The sequence below is a fragment of the Euprymna scolopes genome, chromosome 24, assembly GCF_053919585.1.
Source record: "Euprymna scolopes isolate OS-2025 chromosome 24, ASM5391958v1, whole genome shotgun sequence".
In the NCBI taxonomy this organism is placed as follows: domain Eukaryota; kingdom Metazoa; phylum Mollusca; class Cephalopoda; order Sepiida; family Sepiolidae; genus Euprymna; species Euprymna scolopes.
This window is the reverse complement of record NC_136505.1, coordinates 50,411,545-50,437,850: the sequence shown is the minus strand read 5'-3', so window position 1 is coordinate 50,437,850 and position 26,306 is coordinate 50,411,545. Positions and strand designations below refer to the sequence as shown.

General features: G+C 33.7%; 1 protein-coding gene across 1 annotated transcript in view; it reads right to left on the bottom strand.

The window, feature by feature from the left end:
* The window catches only part of LOC145246702 (uncharacterized), a 329,042-nt gene that overhangs the window by 92,046 nt on the left and 210,690 nt on the right, over nt 1–26,306 (bottom strand). The window contains exons 28-35 of the mRNA XM_080108431.1: nt 26,147–26,275; nt 23,949–24,279; nt 20,915–21,040; nt 16,959–17,116; nt 12,376–12,524; nt 10,007–10,167; nt 6,310–6,456; nt 2,873–2,992 (exon numbers count right to left, since the gene is read on the bottom strand). Coding sequence (XP_079964557.1) covers nt 2,873–2,992; nt 6,310–6,456; nt 10,007–10,167; nt 12,376–12,524; nt 16,959–17,116; nt 20,915–21,040; nt 23,949–24,279; nt 26,147–26,275 — 1,321 coding nt within the window. The remainder of the gene's footprint in view (nt 1–2,872; nt 2,993–6,309; nt 6,457–10,006; nt 10,168–12,375; nt 12,525–16,958; nt 17,117–20,914; nt 21,041–23,948; nt 24,280–26,146; nt 26,276–26,306) is intronic.

Sequence of the window (26,306 nt, the reverse complement as noted above, 5' to 3'; positions counted from 1 at the left end):
CAATGTTCTCAAACCATTAACAATAGAGAACTTTCATTAAAAACTATAAACGATAAAAAAAAATGATCCACAAAATCCTCTGAGATTGATTTAATATGTTATATATTGCGATCCTGCGCCAATAGATAAAAATATTAACCAATATGAGTCTCAGGAGTATTGCATTAATTACATGTCGAGACGGCCTAATGACGAAAAGAGATGGGCTCCGTCCAACTAGCGTAATTCATGATAAGGTTCAGAGGTCATCTCCCTGTACAAAACTCGCTCGAAGCAGGTGTCGATGATATTACTTAAGAAATTACATCACGTGTTCAGGAAAGCGCGGAAATTCGAGTCAGTTCGTGATGAAGAAGCGGTGACACGAGACGTGTCGACAAGGTAGAAATATGAAAGTTCCCTAAAGATATTTCCTTTCTCTCCATAATTTTCTTACTTTACTTAAAAATAAAGTAAAAAAAAAAATAATAATTTTAGTCCGATTTTGATAAAGAATTATTTTGGTCTCTCCCTATTAAAACCTCTGAAACTGCAACAAGTCTCCTTTCTTCCATGCATGAGATGGGAAAGCGACGATCATAAGGATAAAAACCGGATCGCACATACGTAAAAAAAAAATTATTAATTAATTTGTTTTCTTGTTCCCTCACTGTCAATGTACTCGTGAGTACGTACTTTTTAGAAAAGACACAAGTGTCCGTTTATAGGGAAAACTATGTGCTTCCAATCGATGTCTGTGTTTGGTTTTAAACTATGAACGTGGTGGAAACAAACTTAGAAGAAGCGATGCTAATGTGCATGGAAAACTTTGTTGGAGTTTCTGGAAATAATTATGTGCAACCTATTCCGATACGAAACCTATCTAAAAATACTTCCAGGCACATAAAGTCCATGTGTGTGAAATTACAAAGAAATCGGCTCAACCGTTTAGGAGTCAATAGGGAACGCACACACAAGCACGCACAAACAAAGTCTCTTGTATATAATAGAAGAGATTAACTTCGTATTGTATTTCTGAGGTTAATCCAATGAAACTTCTTTATTTATAGCATAGGACCCAATAGCATGTGCAGTTGTATTATTGTATAGTTATCTTTGTTTATACAAACACAATTGCCTACATATGTGCATATCTATTTCAGCTGTGATTTCAGTTTCAAAATCCATCTCTATAAGACCACTAGTTTATACTGATCCTAATGTGTTCTGTTCTTCACGTTGCCTTATATATATATATATATATATATATATATATATATATATATATATATATATATATATATATATATATATTCAACAGTATTTCTTGCGGTTAACGGTAGCCGAATGAATTAGGTCCTTGCTAATAAAGCCAGGGATGGCTTTTGTCGCCGGGTTTGAATCTATCAACTGGTGTTCTTCATAACACCCTGCACTGATGATTCCCGAAAGGATGAAACACTAGTGTCTGTAGGTATTTGATAATTATGGCAAATATTTATGTCAGCCCCTTTGAGAAACTCGTTTCTCACCGTTGAGCGCTTTCAGTTGAATTAAAGTCGGTCAATGTAGCGCTTATATGCAGATAATCACTGTGACAGACGTTAAAAAGTATTTGAAAATAAGTGTTAAAATTCAACAGGATTTCTTGCGATTAACGGCAGCCGAATGGATTAGGTCCTTGCTAATGAAGCTAGGAATGACTTTCTGTCGCCTGGTTCGAATCTATAGACTGGTGCTAATCGTGATACCATGCACTGATGATTCCTCAACGGATGAAATACTAGTGTGGGTAGGTATTCGATAATAATTATAGTAAATAATTATATATATACACATATATATGCATATATATACATATATACATATATATATACATATATATATACATATATATATACATATATATACATATATATATATACATATATATACACATATCTATATACATATATATACATATATATATAAACATATATATATATACATATATATATAAACATATATATATATAAATATATATATATATATATATATAAACATATATATATAAACATATATATAATTATAGTTATGAGAGATTTATTTCGGATAGACGTTTAAAATTATAGTTATGGGTGATTCATTTCGGGTGCACGTTTAAAATTATAGATATGGGTGATTCATTTCGGATACACGTTTAAAATTATAGTTATGGGTGATTCATTTCGGATACACGTTTCAAATTATAGTTATGGGTGATTCATTTTGGATACTCGTTTAAAATTATAATTACGTGCGATTCATTTCGGATACACGTTTAAAATTATAGTTATGTGTGATTCATTTCGGATAGACGTTTAAAATTATAGTTACTTGTGATTCATTTCGGATACACGTTTAAAATTATAATTATGGTTGATTCATTAAGGATACTCGTTTAAAATTATAGTTATGGGTGATTCATTTTGGATACACGTTTAAAATTATAGTTATGGATGATTCATTTCGGGTGCACGTTTCAAATTATTGTTATGGGTGATTCATTTCGGGTGCACGTTTCAAATTATAGTTATGGGTGATTCATTTCGGATACTCGTTTCAAATTATAGTTACGTGTCATTCATTTCGGGTACACGTTTAAAATTATAGTTATGGGAGATTTATTTCGGGTACACGTTTAAAATTATAGTTATGGGTGATTCATTTCGGATACACGTTTAAAATTATAGTTATCTGTGATTTATTTCTGATACACGTTTAAAATTATAGTTATGTGTGATTCATTAACAATTTTATATTGTTTTACATCCATATATTCATCAGATATTATTACAAGCAGACAACTCTAAAACAAAAAGTGTGTGTTGCTCTTGTAACCATGTTTTTTTTTAGTTGCATATAACAAACTTACCTTCACATGTAGTGGGCCCTGTTTGCGTAAAACCATTTTTGCAAGAGCATTTGAATGTTCCCGGTAGATTTTTGCAGTGTGCTGACCAAGGGCACATCTTCATGGCGCATTCATTATCATCTACCGAAAAACAATATCATTCATTAAAAATATAATAACATCACAAACAACATATTCAACTATGGACACCTTTTTTGAAGAAATACAAATTCAAACAATGTTAATTGTATGGAGTTCTCGAACATCTTTCGTGTTGCCAGGCATTACACCTGTCAGTTCTTACTTATTTTATCATTTAATAAATGCGTTAGCATGAAACACGTGTGTTACAACTTAGTGATGTAGTCTATAATGAACAATTCAACAAATTAGAATATTTGCTGTCTGAGTTATTTTATCTGAACCCGCTTGCTAGATTTTGCCTCCTGGCTTATGAAATCCATGTTGTTGATGCAATACTTACTAATGTAAATGTTCGTCAGTTCATCTGACTTATATTTCAATCAGCCTATTCTTGTTTCTTTTTATGTTCTAATTCATATATATATATGTGTGTGTGTGTATTTAATCCATGCATATATGTACATTTATGTATTTAATTCATATATATATATATATATATATATATATATATATATATATGTGTGTGTGTGTGTGTATTTAATCCATACATATATGTACATTTATGTATTTAATTCATATATATATATATATGTGTGCGTGTGCGTGTGTGTATTTAATCCATGCATATATGTACATTTATGTATTTAATTCATATATCTATATATATATATATATGTGTGTGTGTATTTAATCCATACATATATGTACATTTATGTATTTAATTCATATATATATGTGTGTGTGTGTGTGTGTGTGTGTGTGTGTGTGTGTGTGTGTGTGTACATGTATCCTTTCATCACTGTGTGGGAATTGTTAGACATTTTAACCAGACGATTCCCATCATAGATTGAACGTAAAAGACTTTATGTAGCTTAATTTAATATAAATTTATATTTTTTTATAATTTGATACATTATTTTAGTCACCTATTGTTGAATTAAACATTGAAAATTGATATATAAAATATTAAATATCTTTTTATCATTTAATGTGCAGAAATGAAGTAATATATATGCCAGGCAGCATTTAAGTAGCGAAGCATTTTATAAAATGTAACCTTCTGGGAAATCATATATACAGGGTGACCCCAAAAAACAGAGGACATTCAATTGTTTATCTGACCATTTTACAGTCAACGGAGAAAAAATGCCTGAGAGCCTAGTGTTTTGATGTCATGTTTTGAATATAATAAACAAGTTATGACCAAAGTTTCATTTCATTCCGACAAAACACTAAGAAACGGGGTCTAATTAAAGTTGGGACCCGTTTTTTTTTGTCACCCTGTGTATATTTATACGTGTGTGTATGTGTTTGTGTGTGTGTATGTATATATGTATGTATTATATCTATATGTATGTACTAGATACGACCTAATCTTTGACACACCGGTTCTCGTCACATCACCGAATTTAAGCAACGTTGAGCCTTGTTAATGCCAGATGGGTAACCATTTGGGAATTCTAGGCCCTGTATGTGCTTTCCGCTCATCCTAGCATTTGTTTCCAGTCGTCCTGTACATACATTTAACTTGCCACTGCTATTTAATAATGTTGACTCAGGAGAAGTGGTGTTGAAGATTCCGCAGCTCTTGCCACAAAAATCCCCCGTGCAGGCATCCCTTCATGGCTCTCTATAGTCTGTCAAAATCTGAAGGGGGCTGGATATTTGTACCATTATCATTTTACGCATTTATATTTTTTATCCTTTATATATATTGAGCCTTCTGCTGTGTCTATAATCCAGCTTCAAAATGAATCAAATATATATGTGAACAAAACTCACACATACACATCGTCTTAAGTTATTCATGTCACTGGCAAAAAGATGTATTGCTTCCAATCTCTCTCCAATATATTTTCGTTGTAATCATATTTATTTTTAAATACGTGGCATCTGTTCTAATCTGCTACCCATGTCTCGCTGTCATAACATTAGACATGCAATGACACGCTTTTACAGTGTGATCTTATGTGATTTTTATATACATTAAGATTAATTAACCAATCAAACAGAATAGTGTTAATATTAATCTATATAATTCAATGAATGATTATAACAGTGCGTTAAATCAGAAATACCTGAGACGTGTTATTTCTTTATTTAAGCTTCCTTGTAAATTGAAGATAATATATTCGAGTGTTTACAGACACTGCTAATCACCAACTGACTGATATGTACTGTTACAGCTTTAGAACTGGACAAACCTCATTTTCCTTCTGCTTTTTGAGTGTTTAAGTAAGCATGGCAACATGCCGAAGCGTTAATCCAATCAGAAGCCTGGAGAATGAGGCACAAATTTAAATAGTAAATTCGGATTGCCAAGCATTATCAGCAGAGACAAAGGGACTTTAAAACAAATAGTCAACAAATGAATATTATTACCGGCAATGAAAGTAGGTTAGTATTAGGTTAGAGTAACATCATCGTTCGGTTAGAGTAGATCTAGAAAAGATGTTTTAATTTTTGTCTTGTTAAAAAGCTGGACCAGTAACAAAAGAACAAGAATTAAGAAATAACTTAGTCGTTTAGCAACATTCTGAAAGTTATTTCATAATTATTTTCATAAAAATAAATATCTGGTTAATGTTTATTTTACTTAAACTGTTGTTTCATTATTTTGTCTGGTGAAACGTCGCCTCGATTCTTGTTTGTTCGAACTGTTTCTATATTTCTGCGTAAACAAAAGGTTGGTTTATTTATTGTCAAATCTATGCAAGTACTGTAACTACGTCTTCTTAAAAAAATATCCCTCGTAGCTAATACATAGCATTTAGGCAAACTTCGTGTCTCACTGTTTAACCGACGCACTATGCCGAAATCTCGGTTCTACTACGTGCGAGGGTCGTTCCAAAAGTAAAGTCTCTTATTTTTTAAAACGTTTTTGGAAGATCTGCGAAAACGGGAGTGGTACCATTTACAGAACCAACCATTACTGTTTCAGATTTTATTTTTCTGCATAGACATCACCATTCTCAGTGCACATTTGCCAGGAATTCAATGACGCGTTTCTGCATCTGACGCACGTTCATGACAGGCATTATTTACTTATAGTCCCACATCGCCAATATCGTCAACATAAAAATGAAACTTTTAAGTCATAAATGCATAAGTTCAGTCGCTATAACAATACAATTTGCAATCGTTTTTTATCAACCCGAGCGAAATAAAATTTAAAAGTACGATACATTACTTTTGGAATGTGTGTTACATGGTTGCTCTGTCTATTTTTGTTGAGCACCTCTCCGTTCTTTTATTACATTGTAATAACACGAAAATCCCACCATACTCTATTGGTCAAATAAATAGATCCTTACCTGGACATTCTCTGCCGTTGGCAAACGAGCCAGGCACTCCTTGTCCACGATAACCCGTCTTACAGTAACATTTGAAGCCGGGATTTTCGTTGACACACGTTGCGTTCGGGTGGCAATCATGGAAGTTAAGTGCGCATTCGTCAATGTCTGATAAAGAAAATGGACAAAGATAAAGAGTTTTTAAAGTGATGATTAATTACAAAGAACTTATTTACTAGTATGAATTTCGTAAAGGTGTGAATTAGCCGATAGCTCCGCGGGTAATGAGGGCTAATACCTTTTGTACTTGACCGTAATAGATGCATAAGCTATTTACATACAAACAAAAGAAGTAAAACCCCTGAAAAACGTGTCATAAAAAATATGTGGATTTATTAACACTCACAAGACATATCCGCAATACTTAATTAAAATATTCTGATATCATGTTAGAAGACTTTCCTGAATGGGGACAAATGGCGATGTGTTACATAATTTGCTGAAAAGCAGCAGAAAAACAAATACTGTCTCTTCCGTAACAAAATCAGAAAGAAGGAATAGTAAGCGAATTTATAAACGTTCAATTGCTTATATATAAACAAAGCAACAATAAGGTCAAAAGACTAGCCCAAGGAAAATGGAAGAATCAGTTGACTTTTGAATTAAGTCGTTTATATCGGTGATATAAGAAAACCAACCCATGTTTGATCGCCTTTTCTTCATATGGTCTGGGATTGAATGCATTATGATATTATTATGTAATAGATCTATAGGTATTTGATCTCGACATCACCGATTTCTTTGTTCCCGCGGGAGTCCATCACACCAAACATTGCAATCTATATACATGATATGAGGTAACTGTTTAATTTTGTTGCATTAATTCATTTTTCCCGGGAATATGGTTTTTATACTACTAATCTATCCCACTGCCTCACCATGCATCATATATATCTTACACTAGAAGATGTACCCGGCGTTACCCGGTATTAGACGTGACGTTAGATTCCTTTAAAAAATGAAAACAAATAAAAAGACTTTGAGACATGGTCATACGAGTATTTTGTTGTTGTTGTTTTTTTTTCCTAAACAGCACATTTTTTGTAAATAAAAAAAATACACGAGCTGAGATCAGAAAAGAAACCTTACGATAGTGAATCAAGTACGATAACCGTTAGGTGAGCTTGACATGATCTTCACAAAATGTTTTCAAACCCACTTATTTTGACATAATGTAAAAGATTCGCGCATGCGCGGCCGTGAAACAGTTAGCAAACAGATAAAAATCCGACAACTCTAACCTTCTCATTTTTCAATTCTTACCCCAAAGCAGTCCATTTTTTCCGGGTGAAAACGTATTATAAAGTTTTCCGCATGACACTATATACCAAATTTCAATTCAGTAGATTAAAAATCCATTAAGTATATAAATTGAGAAGTGTACTCAAACACATACATTCTCATTTTTATAGATATAAAGAGTATTATTCTTTAATACAAAATCCATAAGAAAAATCGAGAAAAATGAAAAAGGTATAATCAAGTAGTTACTTAATATAATTACATGCTAGTACGGATGTGTGCAACTACTAAGTCCAAACGAGGGCGAATCTCGAGTCTTGAATTTCCAGCTTGCAACTGTCATCTTTTGTGGCCTCTATGACCTGCAGCGCTGTTTGATTGTAATAATAATTATATATATCCCAAAACTTCGGTCTTGATAGTGGGGGTTGGGAACTAAAACACGCTGTTATGGTCTCAAATGATCTGAAATAGCAGCAAGGTATAACTTCCATCCATCCATGTGCCATCTACAACTTTTGTAGATGCTTTTGTAGCGAAGATTTCTTTTTACATGGAGAGGGTGCTGGCTCCACACCCAACCTTCTCAGAAGGTACATACAGCGCCTAGCCTTCACAAATGGTCACCCATCTGGTACTGGCCAGGCTCAACGTTGCTTAACTTCGGTGATCTGGCGAGAACCGGTGTGTCAACGTGATTGTGCCGTACCAAAGGGTAACTTGATTCCAAATATTTCTCATCTGTTATATCCCCACTCTTTTTAAAATAGGCTATGATTATGAATATCTTCAGTCTAAAATAATCCTTATACACTGTGAAATTTAATTTATGTTAGAAAACAGAAGAGGGAAAGTATAATATATGAGAAATATTTGCAATCAAGTCTCCACTTGCTGTCATTTTAGATCATTTGAAAAGTGTTTCCCCTCCATCCAGGGCATTGGTTTGGGGAAATATCAGATATTTTGTAATTCATATGCAAAATTTAAATTTTATTATTTGAATTTTATGTTTTCCAGAAAAACGAGATTATAAGGAGATTTTCTAATGTATCTATATGATCCCAGTTCCAGTTATAAAACGGTTGAGTATCGGTTGAAATGAATTTGATATGGTTATTTAAAACAGTCTCCTATTATCAGGTTTGTAAACCGATAGTACGGATAACTTATCTCATCTAAACTTCCTGTAAATAAATACTTAAATAATACGCTCTATTTTTCGGAATTTTTCATTATAATAGAGCACTTTTTTTAGAAGATCATTAATGCTACATTAATAAAGATTCATATTGTTTAATTATGCAAAGGAAACTAAATTATTTTCAATGATTTGTCTTGAATCACTTCAAGTCGACCAAAGTATTTTGCAAACTTCTGATAAGCGATAATAACATAATGAGCGATGCCTGTTTGCATTGGAATATTTTTACACGGGATATTGTTTCATATTCATTTTAATGACGCTAAGCCATCTATTAAGTCCACGTGTTTCGTTCATTCGTTCGTTACAGTTTTGTTTTTAAGATTCAAAAGCAACTCACTTGACCATATTGAATAAGAGAGAGAACTTAGAATATCTACTGCAAAGAATTTGAATGCCTATTCGATATTATCCTTACGTGTCTAAGGTATCGCTGTACAGGGTTTTGTCAAGATAACCAGGCAGGAGGATATTTTTCCCTGTAATTAAGCCATGGCTAAGTATTCAGAATAACATAATATTCGATATCCAAATAAAATTGGCTTCTACGATGATTAGTGCACCTTCTCTAATTGATGTTGTTAATAATAATAATAATAATAACAACACAAAACTGTATATTCAATCAGACCAGATGAATTCGTGTCCTAGAATCAAGTAAACTCATAAAGCCAAAAGAAATACGTATTATAAAGTAGTTAACTGAGTTACATGAAAATTAATGTTTTTAACTTTTTACTACGTCAATGTTTGAAGGATAAAAGAGTATGGCAATAAAATATTCGAGTACGGCACAATCACGTTCACATACCGGTTCTCGCCAGATCACCGAAGTTAAGCAACGTTGAGCCTGGCCAGTTCCAGATGGGTGACCATTTGGGAAGGCTAGGCGTTGTGTGTACCTTCTGGGAAGGTTGGGCGTGGGGCCAGCACCCTCACCCTGTAAAAAGAACTCCTCGCTACAAAAAGTTGTAGATGGCCTATGCCCCTCAAGGGCTATGGAATGAAATATTCGAATATCTATGCATCTCACGTATAGATCAGGTCTTAGTCTCAGGAAGAAACCCCCTCTGATTTTTGAGAATTTTTTACTGAAGTAAAAATAAACTAGAGAAACTACATAACGTGAATAGTCAAATGAATAGAATAGAAAGGATAACAGATGTAAAAAAAAAGCATGTCTGGCATGAAAAGTGGCATTGATTAACTCACCAAAAGGTTTATCGGAACAGTAAATTTTCCCGACTGTCAAGGCCAGTTTTGAATTCGGTACAAGAGGAACGTTCAGGCTGCGCAAGGGCAGATCACTCTTCTGTGAGAGAACACCGCCATCTTTGCGCCAGACGTTGTCGGCATTATCACAGTTGCAGGCCCTGTAGAAAGTAAGCGACAACCGATATAAAAAGTGGGGAAAAAGAACAATTAATAAGTTTTTCATTCTCATTTTATGAATGTAATTATAAGAAACAGGTTGAGTGTGCATTTCTATTTTCCGTTACATGAATAACGTATTTGTATATAAATTATAATAAAATGTATTTTTATTTAAAATGTAAAAAAAAAAACCGTTACTTATTTTGATATGTCAATGTACTCTACAGAGATGTTTCGAAAGAGGAAAATTCCAGACTTACAAGCAAAGCTCGGAAAACACTGGATCAACATGGAAGCATAGAAATTATATTGAAAAGCATTTATATTACATTTCTCTTAATCTGTGTTAATTGTCTGTCTGTTCATTCCACTTTTTCTCGGTAACCACTGCGCTGACTTGGCGCAAACTTTGTACGGGCCTTTATTATGATAACTTGCAGCGAACTAAGTATTATGGTTCGCTTTACAGTTACGGATAACTAGGGATTAGAACTTGGTGCAAATATGCATAGATTCAACACTGTTCAACCATTAATTTGGCATAAAGCACTCGTTCCAAGTCAACTACCTATAACTTTTGATCGTTTTCAACAGGCTAATAAATCTAGTATTTTATATTTCGAAAACTTACTCGACTTCAAGATCCATAAAGCGTCCATAAATATCACACTTTTGGTTGTGAAACGAACTAAAAACTAATCGTGTCGTTTTTCTGTTTTACGGCATATCAATCGTTTGTGGTGGGTATAATTACTGAACAATCTTTATCGGAAATGTTTTGGTGTCAGTTATTTATTGAACACAAATATTTATTTATTAGTGACTAGGATGTAATTATACGTATTTAAATGTTGCAGAATTTGAACACAGGATAGCCTATGTTTTACTCAACAAAGGTTGGCATAAGAATAGTCACAAACTACATTTAAATGCCGGGCAATTTTAAGGAAAGTGTGAAGAGACGTTTTTTGTTAAATGGTGTGTATGATCCAAACTGTTCAATTCGTAAAATTTGACACGTAATAAAATTAGTTGATCTACTATCTGTGATAATTGATTTAAAATAATTATTACTGTTCTCTCCTCATCTCATCTTATGATTTTGTGTTCTGTCTATATTATTTGGATAGATTCACTAGTATATACTGAAAAATAGATTTTCTTTCAGCCTTGGCATATAATATATTTACAGAAAATCACCAATCACGATGTTTCACAAGAGATCCCTTAAAAACTAATTTCAACCATATACTGGAATCAATACATATGGCATTAAAAATTAGTAATAAAATACAGTGCCGTATATAATACACATGTATATAATCAATTAACATTATAAATAACACCGTAAGGCTAGGCTAATACCGTAACCAGGGTCCGGAGAAACATCGTATTCCACATGAAAAACGTATCCTGGTGTCACCGTATCCCGGTTTTCTACTGTATTCAAAAGGGTTTATTCTAGATATAATAGATTATCATGCAGGGAATCTATAATATAAATCTCACCTGTCAATTTAAATGTATGTATGCATGTATGTATGTCTCGCAAAAACTATCGACAGAGGCGACAGATTTTCACGAAATCGGTATCATTTTTAAGCTCGACACTTCGGATGACAAATAGGGAAAAATTAGCCATAAACATTAATCTCTTCACTCTCAAAAGTAAGCACATCGGTAAGACAGTGTTTTGTTTTGTTTTTGTTTGTTTTTCACCTTTGTTTCTTCTGGCGCGTTACGGGTTGGAGCCTGCTTACTACTCCTATATTTTTGCGCTCACAAGTTTCCTTTTTTTTTCTTTTTTTTTTTTTTTTTTGCTCTACAACATCCTTACACACACCTCCACTTCCTTTTCCGCCTTTGCGTCACGGGTTCGAGCCTGCCTGCCTGCCTACTACGACTTTTCTTGTTCAACACACACTTCTAAACACCCGGGCAAGGCTGGTCACAAAGGTTAATATAATCTACGTTGTAGTTATTTGTTATACGCAATAATCAAATACTTGAGTGTTATTATTCAATGGGAAATTTAGGTTTAAAAGACACTTTTTTTTTTAAATATGTAACCTCAGAGCGAAGAGCTGTCATTAAAGGGAGGTGATCGCAGAAATGTCTAATTTGCTTATGGGGAGATAATCTACGGCTACGGGCAATGTATTCAGTTACTTTTTTACAGTGCGGATTGTTTCCAGCAATTCGCTTACCTTTTCCTCATTTCAGTTTTGGTTCCTGGTCCACCACACAAGCCATCCACGCCGCAAGTGCATTTCTGTTGAGAATTGTCGCTACTACCAAAATACCGGTTCACCTTATTCTGTTGTCCAATCCACGAAGCGCCAGCCACACCAACAAACTGAAAGGAAAAGGTTATTAGATGATTATGTGTGAGAACAATTAAATCAGGACTAGATCAATATTTAATGTGACAGAATGAACAGAAGGCAACTGTACGTAGTCACCAGCAGAGTAATACCGAGAAGAACATAAAAACACAGGCTAAGGAGGGACGGGTAGGTCTTTTTAGGAAAAAAGAGTGCAATGATGAATGATAACAAGTATGCGTTCTTTTCTTTGTTGCATGCAATATATTGAGATATAAAAAACGCATATAAGTCGAGTATAATTAATTGAAATGCTTATTGAGATGAGTACTTGTCATTCATGTATTTATTGCAGACTATTATTCTCATGTTTAATTGTTTTTTCACGACGTTTCGGCTAACTATTCCTATGACCTTCGGCAGGTGGTTACCGCGACGGGACATGAATGATTATTCTAACTGCATCCTCAGCAATTACTGTCTTCCATAGTTGTCGCCTCACCACGTTTTTGGCCACCTGAGCCGGATTTGGGTAGGATTGAAACCGCTATCTTCAGACAATGCTTACCTGGAACCGTAGTGATTAAACGTCTCTATCCACTGAACCATGGGCACGGAAGAGCGATCAAGGTTGGATTTTTGGGTCTTATAAATCCACATTTATTTATTATCTGATTTTCCATAGTACCGAATGGTATATATTATTTAATTAATTGGCCTGACGAAAGCCAGAGAAATAGTTGGCTGAAGTTGCAGTTTTCAGATTTCTCTTTTCTCAAACGCACGGCTCCATGAAAACACCATATTCTCAGAATATTAAATAAACTGAGATATTCTAGATCAGAAAAAATCAAGTGCAGCATATTCTATGGGAATCACTCCAGAAAAAGTATGAAACCACTTGATATAAAGGCTAAAATAAATTTGTTTTACAGCAAAAAACTAGCCATGGATAAATGTTTGGTACATGGAATCTGATCCCGCAAACACCAATTCTTCCTTCTTTTTTCGGAAACAATGATTATGTAATGCGAAGGCTAAACAAACAAAAAAGAAATGTGAGAGTTACGAGGCTGCAAAAAATTTACAACAACTTTAAATTTTCCTTATTTTAACTTATAATTATTTAAGTCGACCAGAGACACAAGCAGAAAAAAAGATGGCCAGTTAAATAGTGACGAACACGGGTTGTGAAGTTTATTTATAATATTAGCAACATATTCTGGAAGTCATTTTAGTCATAAACATAACTTAATAACCAGAAACGCAACGGTATTGCTTTAGCGAAATGAAAACTTATATTATGCTTTTGTGAACGCAAGCTAAACAGCGTACATTGGCTCGATTTCTTTTCTATCGATTAGTTTACATGCAGTAAATTTGCAAAAGAATATTACACAAAGATTGAAGCTTATATCCAAATCATCTTGGTTGACAAAGTTGAAAGCAATATGCATGTCAAATATTTCTAGTAGGATAACATCTTACTCTTTTAAAGCCATAGTAACATATGCATATGAACGTAGCATTTAGATGGTTTGCCAAAGGATATTAAATTAAACTCGTGCTCGTGTGAATAAGAATTGTAAAAAGCTGGTAATATCATCTCCTAAAATCACATTTTTCAATTGGATCTACGTTCTAGAAAACTTTGTTAGATGCCAGTCTTGAAGAAGGAAAGGGGGACCAGATTTTCTGATTGCTATTGAAAGGATAGTGATCAGTTTGTGGATTATGAAGAGTTAGTAGACCAAATAATCTTTCGGCAAGCAGCGGACACACAATACACTTATGTAACCCAGGTGGTTTGAGTTATAATCGAGATGAAAGGACGTGAGAATCAATTTCTTTCACATTTGCAAGACAAGATTATGATGATAATTTAATAATAAATTGCAACTCAACGAAAGTAACAATTCAAAAACTTACTTTATTGCAAAAGAAATAAACTTAAATTAATTAACGAAATTAAATGTAGTTTAGTATTTCAAAGGTGTAATTCAGGAGGTTTTGTATAAGTGTTTACATTAGAGAATGATCGACTGAATAGCTCACAATTACAGCATAGTACATACTAAAGACAGTACATTTAGATTTGAGCTGTCATTACTTATTTGCATGCGCAGATTACCATGGTATAGATTTACTATTAGATGGGTAACAAGATTGGGTATTAGCCTATATCAACAAGTACACTGTGTCAACCCATGACCAATCAGTTCTTTATTAAAGCGAACCAATACAGATCCCGACACAGTGGATTATACTTTTTGTACTTTACTGTTATATCTATTTAACTTACAGATAAGAGTCGTCATATAACAATGTTCTTACAAACTCATTTTATAGGAACTTAGAATATTCAGAATAATCAAATATTCAAAATAACCAAATATTCAAAATAATATGGTATTTTAAGCTCAATTGAAATCTAATCGGAAAAGTTGGGCACACGTCTATGGAATTGATGTTGTTCCAAATAAAAGCACGAAACTGGATAACCCACTAGTCAGATAAAGTTATAAGTAATGGTGCAAATTGAGAGGTCTTTGCTGTTTTACTAGGTAAAATTCAAGTGTTAGTCCCAAGAACTGGCTTTTGAACTTACAGTGAAGTAATATATATATATATATATATATATATATATATATATATATATATACATATAACATGTTATATATATATGTGTGTGTGTCTGTGTCTGTGTCTGTGTGTCTGTGTCTGTGTATGTGTAATAATTGATGTTATACAAGTGGATCCATAACACGAGAGAAAATCACGAAGGAAATATTTCTTGTAGTCCAAAAGATTTATTCCTTAAAAGCTGGGAAAAACATCAGAATTCTCAATTGCGAAAGAATAGTAAAAGACAAAATATATCAATTTGAATGTATACGATCACGAAATGTTTATTAAAACCGATTATATGGCACGTGTTATACTCTGTGATATTTTAAGAGCGCACGTGTCATTCGCTCCTAGCGTGAAACCAACAGTTACTCTCATTGCCTTCTACTCTTATAAAATTACACACACATACATACACATTATATATATATATATATATATGTAGTCATCAACATAAAGTTCTGTTTCGTTGTATCAACTCCTCAGTGCCGCTAGACTAGCACCTCTCCCAAGTCGAGGATTGAACCTAAAACCATCGCGTTGACAGTCAGCAGTTCTACCGATCGACCCACGGAAGCGGCGCCCGTAAATAATCTCGCCAAATGTCTATGTAAACCAACATCCGTCCACCCCTTTTACAGTGCTCTAGCCGCTTTGTTTATAAACAAAGAGCGAGCGTCGTTGTGACTGAAGTTAAAGCATTTTAAAATAAAATGTTTAAATTCAATGTCATTTCTCGCGGTTAATGGTAGCCGAGTAGATACGGTCTTTGCTAATCGGGATAGAGATGGCTCGTGTGGCGGGTTCGAATCTATCGACTGGTGTTAATCGTGAGACCCTGCACTGAGGATAAAATACTAGTGTCTGTAGGTATTTTGTTATTATAGTAAAAAAATTATATATATATACATATATATATATACATATATATATATATGTATATATATATATATATATATATATATATATAAAGAATAACAGTATAGTTACATTCCAAGATCTGAATATGTATTTCTGATGGTTGCCAGAACAATTACACTGTATTGTGTTTTCTAAGAACTTTTCTTCTTGCAGCATTATATTGTAAAGTCTTTCTTATCCAAGCAAAAATCTTTCATGTTTCATCAGAGTATATGCATTAAAAGAGACAGTATTGGCGTAGTATTAACGTTTGTTTCTGCATGACGAAACAGATCTGTCAGAAAATGTACCGAAATTTTAACATACTGGAGGAGCTGTTCTGCATGAAAAACGAATATTTTGATCTTGGAATGTTACTAACTGTTATTCTTTTATATATGCTCTATTTTTATATTTAACGTAAATTGAGCTTTTAAACAAAAATGATTGGTATACATAAAGAGGGAAATATAATTGAAAAACATATTTCCCAAAATAACATATATATATACATATATATATATATATATATCTATATATATATATATATATATATATATATATATATATATATATATATATATATATATATATAATAAAAGCATTTCTGATAGTTTAATTTTAACAGGCAAACTTAAATGTATGTTTTGGAGAATAACTATTAATTTCATTATATCTTGTTTAACACTTACATCCGGTATAATTGGATGGCTTAATATAAAATCACCACAATATAAACAATATAATTTTATTAAGTATATTATAGTTCGTCATACTAAACATATCCTCTTTTGATTTCATATATTGTGGGATATTAATGGGCTAAATCATTTTTATAGTCAAATACTCGTAAATAGATGACATGCTTTGCGGTTTAAAATGTTCAAACATTTTTCATAAAAAGTCAATGTGTTTAAGCTGCAATTGTAATTACAAACCATTGTTTTCTTGCAATCCAGTCGGACCGGTTGGTAACAGTACTTCATTCCATTGATAACAGACTCCACCTGTCCAAATGTCACGTTGTGGTAAGTGACGGCAATGTCGGTTTCAAAATCAGTTGTTTTTTCTTGGACATTTCTAATTATTGTTACAACTGCAAGAAAAAATATTGGAAATATTTCAGAAAAACTATAGAACATCTTTAAACGGTGCTTATATTATAATTTGTGCAACTCTGTCAGCATAGAGTGGTATACTTTTATTTTATTATGGCGCGGAATGCCTAATTCTATTAATTGATCATGATAATGTCGTAAAATTAACTAAGACAATTTTAGGAAAGAAAATAGCGTTCTGCAGCGATTTTCTTATTTGTTTGTAATCTAAAATGTTTGTTCTAGTGTCGGACTCATATTGTAGAACTACTCGCCACTAGTGACGTCACAGCTGTTTGTTTAGTCAAAGATCTACTATTTTATTTTAATGTTTTTTGTTGATCGCATCATATGTATCATGTTGTGTGTACATGTGTAATATGCAAGGTTTTTTTTTCTGAGCCATTTTAATAATGTAGACAGTTTGAAAAAAACAAACATTTTTCATATAGTAAAATGCATATTTTTACATTAGCATTAGTATCTATAGGATATGTTTATATGTTGTTAACTTCAGATGGTACAAATCTGGAGATATCTTTCCTCGTGTATTAATTACCAGGCTACCCGGCATCGCCCAACAAGTAGAACATTGTCGTCTCTGTATCGTTTCCTCGTCTCTCTATTTTATTCTTCCGTTCCCAAAATTCTTTTCCTTCTAAACCCAACGCATTCCTCATACTGGATATATTCACGCACATGCACATATACATCAATTCCTTGAAAAATCAGTAGGTATAATCTGTTCAAATCAGTTCATAAAATAGCGTAGTAACTTACCAACCTGACAAAACTTGGCACGATTGATCCCGAAATTTATTTTTCAATATTAATTATTCAAAGCGCGTCGATGAAGAATATACCAACGTTGTGGGGTTTTATTTTGTAGCTTTTCACTTCTAGCTTGGTGTACATACATAGACAACTGCCGTTCATAAAATACATTTGAGCCGATGTGGAAATTGGTGTCTGCTTAAATGTCTTCAATGGAAGCCACACACATATTGCGATTATGATTGTTTCTAAGTAAAGATTCATATAGAGTTGATTTGTCCTGTTTAAAATAATCGTAATTGTGATTATAATTTGTAAAAATATTTAAGTGGTCTTTGTTTTAACGAAATATAAATCACTGTAGAAATAATGTTGTTCTCACTGAAGGAAAATATGTTCTAACTTGAAACGACGTTTGTATAGAATAACATTTCGAATTTATATTATTTGTTTGTTTTTTTTCGGACTGCTGTTCTGATATTGATAGGTATTTTCAAAACGACTCAGCTTATGTAAAATGGCACCTTCCTCGGGCGTACCTTGCTGAACTTGGCAATCTTTCTTGAGAACTCGAGGATCTGCACAGAATGTCGAACTGAACTCTTTATTTAATCCACAATGTATCATGGTCTCGTTCCGTCAGCCATTTTGCGGTAGACGTCGTAAGCAATTTGCAATTTTATTTTTAATGGTTGCCCGTTCTGACATTAATCTATAAACTTTCTAGACGAGTATTATTTACAACCAAATTTTCACCATGTACGTTATTTACTACGCCACGGATTTTTTACGGATTTGGAATTTTTATCAATATCTTTTCTATGTGAGCAATTTCAAATCATATTTTAAAAGAATACCACATCCATTAATACAAAGAAAGATCTTATTATTTCTACACTAGTAGTCAGTATCAGTGATTTCTAATTTATTGTGATTTTCAATTTTAATTTTCGGGATTATCCACCTGTTTGTAATTAAAATTTTTAAATATCGTTATTTGAACAGCCGTTTACTATAATTTTCTCTCTGGAACAACCGTTGCGTTCTCTAGAACATAAGTTGGAAAATGCCCTTATCATGACTGTGCCATTAGCTTACTTTTAATTGAGCTCTGGTTAGTGATTTATTTTCCTCGTCTTTCGATCATTTTTACCCATTATGATAATTTTGTTTGAAATTTACCAAGGTTGGTGCCATCGCGTGTGTAGGAGGATGTATTCGTTTTTTGTTTTGTTTTTAGCGGATCAGCTTACAGGATTTCTATTATCTTTTTGGGGGTACGTATGATATGTATTCTCCTTGTCATTTCCCCGAAACCATTTTGTTCCTCGGTGACTAGATCACATATAAATAGATCGAATTTATAATGTGGAGGAAATTGAATCGTCAGTGTATATTTCCGTTGACAAATTGCATAGCGTTAGTTTGTTCTATAAAATGTAAAATAAATATTCAGAAACTCAAAATCATGAACAATTTAATTAATAAAATTCCTCTTCAACAACGCAACGAACACGATAAATCTCAGCGCCAATGTTCTCAACTGTCCAAAAAGTTCGGCTGACGTTTTCCATTTCAATTCTTCCATTCATCTCTGTTGATAACCTCATTAGTTACACGTACAAAAGTCTGGATCTACCGAGAGAAACTCTCCTTTTACTCTGACACCAAGAGCTTACTCTCGCTCTAATATGGCGCGTGCTTCACCACACTTTTCCATGTCTCTATTTTCTCTTTCTCTCTCTCTTTCCCTTTTCCTTCACTCCCGCATCATCTCTCGCTTTTTCTTGCTATCAATCTATGTAAAAATGAAAATAATAAAAATTTTAACAATAAATAAAAATCGATTTAGAAGAATTTCATCATTATCGATTAATGGTATCAAGATTGTGGCATAAAGCGAAAATCAAACCGAAGAATTATTTGTTCAGTCTCTGCTATCATAATTTCTTTGTTTTCTTATTCTGAGAATTATTGGCATTTATTTTAAGCTAACAATATCCGTGGAAATTCCACAGGATGAGAAATATATTTAATCAACAAATATGCTTTGATGAAGCTCACATTTTTCTAGATAGCGCAAAAATAGGTCTGTGCACAGAAAAACCAATAAAATGCAACAACTTTGAGTTTATTAACATTTCTATAAAAATAGTTCACATCGTATTTTAAAAATAGAACTGACCTTAATAAGATAAATTAATTAGTATATAAATACTCATAAGCTATTGTTCTGCTACATAGTCCGATACGTTAAAAAACGACCCTGGTGTCTAACTCTGTCCCGTGGGGAGGCATAGTAAATAGGTACATAGTCCGATACAAATAATAAAATTATATTGAAAGAGGCAATTATTTATTTACTCCTTCAGTCCAGCACCTTTAATCAGACAATATTTCATTCTTTTATTTGCCTGTTTCTTCCGAATATTTATTATTTTACGTAACGTTTAGTTGACTTTTTCTTCGGTGACAAACCTCTTCACGTCGAGATAACAAAATTTCTAATATCATTACAACAATGTGTATATTATAATGATATTCGAAAATGATGCTACATCAATAGGGTACCATTCTCATGTAATTGTTCGGGTGGTTAGATTGGCGTTTCAAAATTCTAATCTTGGTAAATTTGGCCTTTAAAAATATGTTTTGCAGTTTTAAGCGTAACGTACGGACTAACAAGGAAGAAATAAGCAGAATACTATATATATATATATATATATATATATATATATGTGTGTGTGTGTGTGTGTGTGTGTGTGTGTGTGTGTGTGTGTGTTTCATAATAATTGCTGCTGCTGCTCAACTTTAATTGATGAGTGAGAATAAGCTCAACAACGCATCCAAATGTAATGAAGGCAATGCGTTCCAATAACAATTAAAAGTCCCAAGAAAATAAATAAAACAATTATCCAATGGTATAATTCTAAATAAAACTCAAATAATGAATATATTCTCAGATGCAAGTTGAAGCACGGTGTCCTTAACGTTCACAAGTTTCGTGTAACCTTAGTGCTTACCTGTTCCAGGTACCATTTCCCTGTCACAGTAGACGAAGAAAGGTTGGACGGATTTGGTTGGTTGGATAAATGTCTCACCGGGAGGCATTTTCATCTTCAGGGCATGCACACAATCCTTTGGCAAATCTGTAAAATGAAAATAGAGTCGCGTGATGCATGCAGTGATACGTGCATTTTTTGATAGTTGCAATTATATTTACTCTTAACTCCGCATAGATAAACATAAGCTTTATATGAATGTGCATAAAATGAAACCCATATATATATATAGGTATATGACATTCTGACTCACGTTCTACATAGTTGTTTTTTTTATTACTAGATAGGTTACAACTTAGCAAGACACAAAGGGCACTTCTATATAAGTGTTAGGTTTCAGGTAAATAGAAACATCAAAGAACTGTGTTGGAGGGGCTAAGGTAACTTTATGTTATCCAAGAGGACGGTTTTACAGGAATTTATTCATATTAGATTAGAAAACTGCCGTGGCGATGTTATAGGCAGTCGGGAAGCAGACATACGGTATTACCTTCCACAGATTGAGAGTTCTAAGAAGAAAATTCTATTCATGGAATTTTTGTTTAGTTTAAGGTTCAGATCCAGGGTGAGAGAAGTTGTTAGCGACTGTTACAGCTACGGGAGTATTTTTGAACGATTCGTTGACGTAGTTTTTGAACGATTCATACACGTTGTATTTTTTAACGATTCGTAGACATAGAACGATTCGAATACGTCTTATGTTTTAAAGGGTAATATTAAAAGCTCTATTACATAATTTACCTAAAGAATACGCAACTGCATTACAATAAATTACTTAAGATTTAAGTCGACATTATACATTATGTATCAACAGATGTCTTGTACCATGTAAAAGTTGAGAAAGGTTTCTTTGCTCAGAGCCACAATTTCTGCCATCAATTAATTCAATAAATAGTTCTAAAAGCTTGTGGATTTTACCGTTTGGATTTTTCTGTTGGACCATCTTAAATTATCAAGACGAAATGTTACAAATAATATATCATTAAAAGAGAGTTTGGAAAATACTCTGCTTGATATTATCAAAATGACAACTAGAAGTTGGCGAGTGTTTACCCTGTCGTACTGTTTCTTACAGAAGCATATTGGACACCTCATTTAGCATTGGTATTTGGTAATGATATTCTTCCATCGCTTGCGAAGGTGACCGTTTTTATGCAATTAATCTCTGCTGTCAGAAATGGATCGTTAGACTTATTTGAGTTCTGAAGTATTCCCTGCATGTTGAACATCTTTGGGATAATTTTGTACCAGATGGGATAACCGCTCTTTTCTAATGTAATGTTTTCTCTTGCAGTCTTCATTGCATGCGGATTTAGCAATTGTAGCCCATTTGTGGGTTGCAACACACCAGGAACATATGTCTTGGGTTAGCTTTTCCCATGAGTTAGAATACAAACCGAACTGTTTGAGAGAGGCTTTCAGATTGTTTTTCAACTGTTTCTGCTGTCCTGCAGGTAGTTTTTTTTTCCTTTAAATAGCTCACAATAAGAGAGCCTGTTATGGAAACCTTGAATCAGGCATGCGTTATACATGACCTGTCCAACGCATCTGAGACTGCTGTAACATGGTTTGTACTGACGGAAGGTTTTACCGGGCTAGAACCTCTGTGTTTGATATCTTGTTTAGCCACTTAATGTCCAACAATTTACTGAGGCAAGTTATACGGAAACGGTTCAGTTTTGTTTTGTTTTTGTTTTTTGTTTTTTTGGCATGCCTGGCATATACGGTCCAAGTTTCACAAGGGTGCATTGTTCTTTAAACAATGTGTCCCTCGTTAAAAACTAAGTCCAATATAATTATGCTAACATTCTTGTTGATCAATGTGCTAGATATTTATCCAATAAACTATTTTAAAAGATTTCAGATTCCTTTAAAAGTAACTTTTGTCATTCTATATTTGTAAGATTATGGATAGAATCTCGGATCAATAAAGATTTTGACACAATTGAGTAAGTACAATCCAAATGACGATGTCCGGGCGTAAAACAAAGTTATCATGGTGTATTATGGACGGATTTTATGAAAAAAATCTAACGGGTTAAGATTTTTAAAAATTGGTACGTAGGAGCCGTCGGATTTTTATCTGTTTGCTTACTGTTTCACGACTGCGCATGCGCTAATCGTTCACATTATGTTAAGAATAAGAAAGTTTGAAAACACCTTTGGAGATTTAGTTCAGTTGGGCTAATAGTTACCATACTTTACTCACTATTTTTACGTTTTGGTTTCGATTTCAACACGAGTATTTTTTTTACTTAAAAAAGACATGCAAACATCTCAGTTTCATTCCGATATTTTTAAGAAATTTTCAGAGGAATTTCACATTAGGCTTAATACCGGACAACGGCGGGTACATCTTCTAGTATATATATATATATATGTGTGTGTGTGTGTGTGTGTGTGTGTGTGTGTGTGTGTGTGTGTGTGTGTGTGTGTGTGTGTGGGCGCGTGTGTGTGGGGGGGGGGTCAATCCACGGCTGAGGAAAGGTGTTTATCAAGCCGCACTAATGAGTTGTGATACAGCAAAACAGTACTGTATCTAGATCACAATATATATATATATATATATATAAATATATATATATATAATTTTTAATATATATATATATATATATATATATATATAATTTTTAATCTATGTGGAATATACAGTGTGACTATAATTGTACACGGATATCTTCACACAAGTCACCTCAAATACATATTTGAGCGAACAGATGAGTCCAATTACAACCGCTATCCTGGAAATGAACCCTATTTATATTAATTGATGCGGACAACAAAATAAGACGTATTAAAAGTGTTATACAAAACATATAGACAAGAATTTGAATTTATATATGTTTGTGTGTGTGTCTATATCTGTGTACATAAATGCAATGTTTTTAATACGTATTTGTGACTAACCTACATAGACCACTTCGTACAGAAATGCTCACTGATAATTAAACATGTATTAAAACTTATTAAAATGGATTTTTAAAAGTAGTCTAACCTATTGGTCTTGGTGCACATCGAATAGAACTGATAAAAAACTTTGCTGTTCCTCCTTGTGGCCGTGGCTGGAAATTCGCCTGTCTTATCGGCAACGATTCCTTCGCAGTGACCACGCCACGGTCACTGACGCTATTAGGAAATTGTGCGTCACAATGGCAGGATTTATCCTTTGGGCAAGTGTTGGTAATCTTACAAACGCAACCGATGGTGTCTTTAAACGGCCCAGTGCCGAAATTATGCATCATACTCTTGTTCTGCGACACTAAATAACCGTACATATTATTTCCGTTGTTGATGAGCGGGGTTCGCACGCAGGTAAATGAGACGTCCTGTAAAGAGAGATTGGCGCAGTAAGAAGAAAGAAAGGAGAACATTCATGGTATTCCTGTTTAATAGAAATAATAATAAATATTGAACAATTAAAAAAGCAGAAAGTGATTCGGTTAGCCTGTTTTACTGAGTATAAGCTCTTGTAAGAATTGAAATTGATTTGACTTACCGGGGGTGGGTCGGAGGGAAGAAAAGACACTGAACTGCTGTTTTGCCATTACGGAGAAACTGGGTGTCTATTTACTACTAAGTTAAATAGACATTCTAATCTCGTTGGAAATCACGTTGGGATTCTCGCCACTGAGAGTTAGTATGTATAAAAGGAGTTGTCTCACTACGGGTTAGTGATTAGTTAAGAAGCTAGTTACCTAGCTTGCTAGTCGGTTGATGTGTCTTTGACTGATTACCGCGTTACTGTTGTTCGGCAAACGTTACCAGTTAATTGTTACCTTTACAAGGAAAGAAAAGACTGCTTGTAAGCAATGTCACCATTTAGTTCCAAGCCCTTACTGCCTTTTCTTACCCCCCTCTTCTTGTTGGTGAAATAATCCCGACACTCTTGTTAGTGTTGTATTTTAAAGTTATTTTTAGAATTGAGCCTCCTGTTTATTCTCTATATAGGACACAAATAGAAACAGTATACTCGGGGTTGAGCGCATACATTCAAATTCTAATTTTACAAACGTCAACTATATTCGAGTTAAGTTGTATGTTGTTAGATAGCTTTCCATTATACTTGTTGTCATAACTAGGACTAGAACTATAGAATATTGTTATCATTGTTTTAAATCCTGAGTATATATCCGACACAATTAAATAATCGCGAACCACATTACTAAAAACATATAAGATATTAACTGATATATACCGGAGAGTCAAAATAATGAAAAGAATATTCTCTTGTCATAGCCCTAGTTATAAGCTACCCACAACTTCCCGGCGTTATTTGCGTCAAACTATTGAATTTCCATAGAAATAAGCTTCGGTAAGTCTGGTTCAAAATTCTACCAGTAGCGATGAGCGTTTTCCCAAGTGTTCTATAGTAGGGTCAGGTGTATATATTCCTGTATGTGGTCTATATAGAGCGGCGTGTATATTTTACGTGTATGTATAATTATGACATGGCCGTGATTGTCTGTCTTTTTGTGTGCATATGTGTTTATACAGCCATGGTGTGTGTGTGTGTGTATGTGCGTGTGTGTTTGTGTATGTGTGTCACACATAATGAGATTTTAAGCCACATAACCTTTATCTTCCATCGCTGCCCCCTCGCGACGATTCATGCATGCCCCCCAAAACACGACTTGGATTTTGTTATTTGGAGACGGATTTTATTTTGGATTTTCCTTGTTCCTTTGACAGACTGCATCACTGAACCGATTCAGATATCTTTTTTTTTTATTTTCCGTTTTCTTATCTTGAATGGTAGATTTTCTCATTCTGACTGGCTGATCCTCGTCTGACCAAAATACTGTCTGATTGTCTTCTGATTATCTGACTAAAAACGCATTCGAGTCCTCTATTTATATTAAGGCTTATGTGTTAACACCACTTGAACTGACCTGCATCGTAATCCCTTCAGGCGCAACGCGTTAGTCCCAAGTCAACGAGTGTGAAGCATGTCAGTCTTAACCTATCGACCTCTCTACACTTGAACACAGGCAAGTGTGTTCAAGTTAGCACCGCGTTAACCGCGTTATTGTCACATAACGCAAGAGTCTTTAATAAAATGTTGAAAAATGGGAAATCAATTAACACAGCTATTCGATTGCATTTGCATTATGAATAGACGATTCTATCGCCAACCATCCAAACAATCTTTTTTTCCGAAACTAAAAAGTTGATACCGCTTTAGTTTTGACTTACCTGGTGGCAATACTTGTCATATTCAACTAATGCATGGATTTGCTCGACGGTGGCTTCAGAATATGTAAGGTTGACAATTTGACTGTTGGAGGTTCCGACATCGATCGGTATATATTTAGTATGTTCCACCTGAAAGTGAAGAATACATTAAACATTGAAC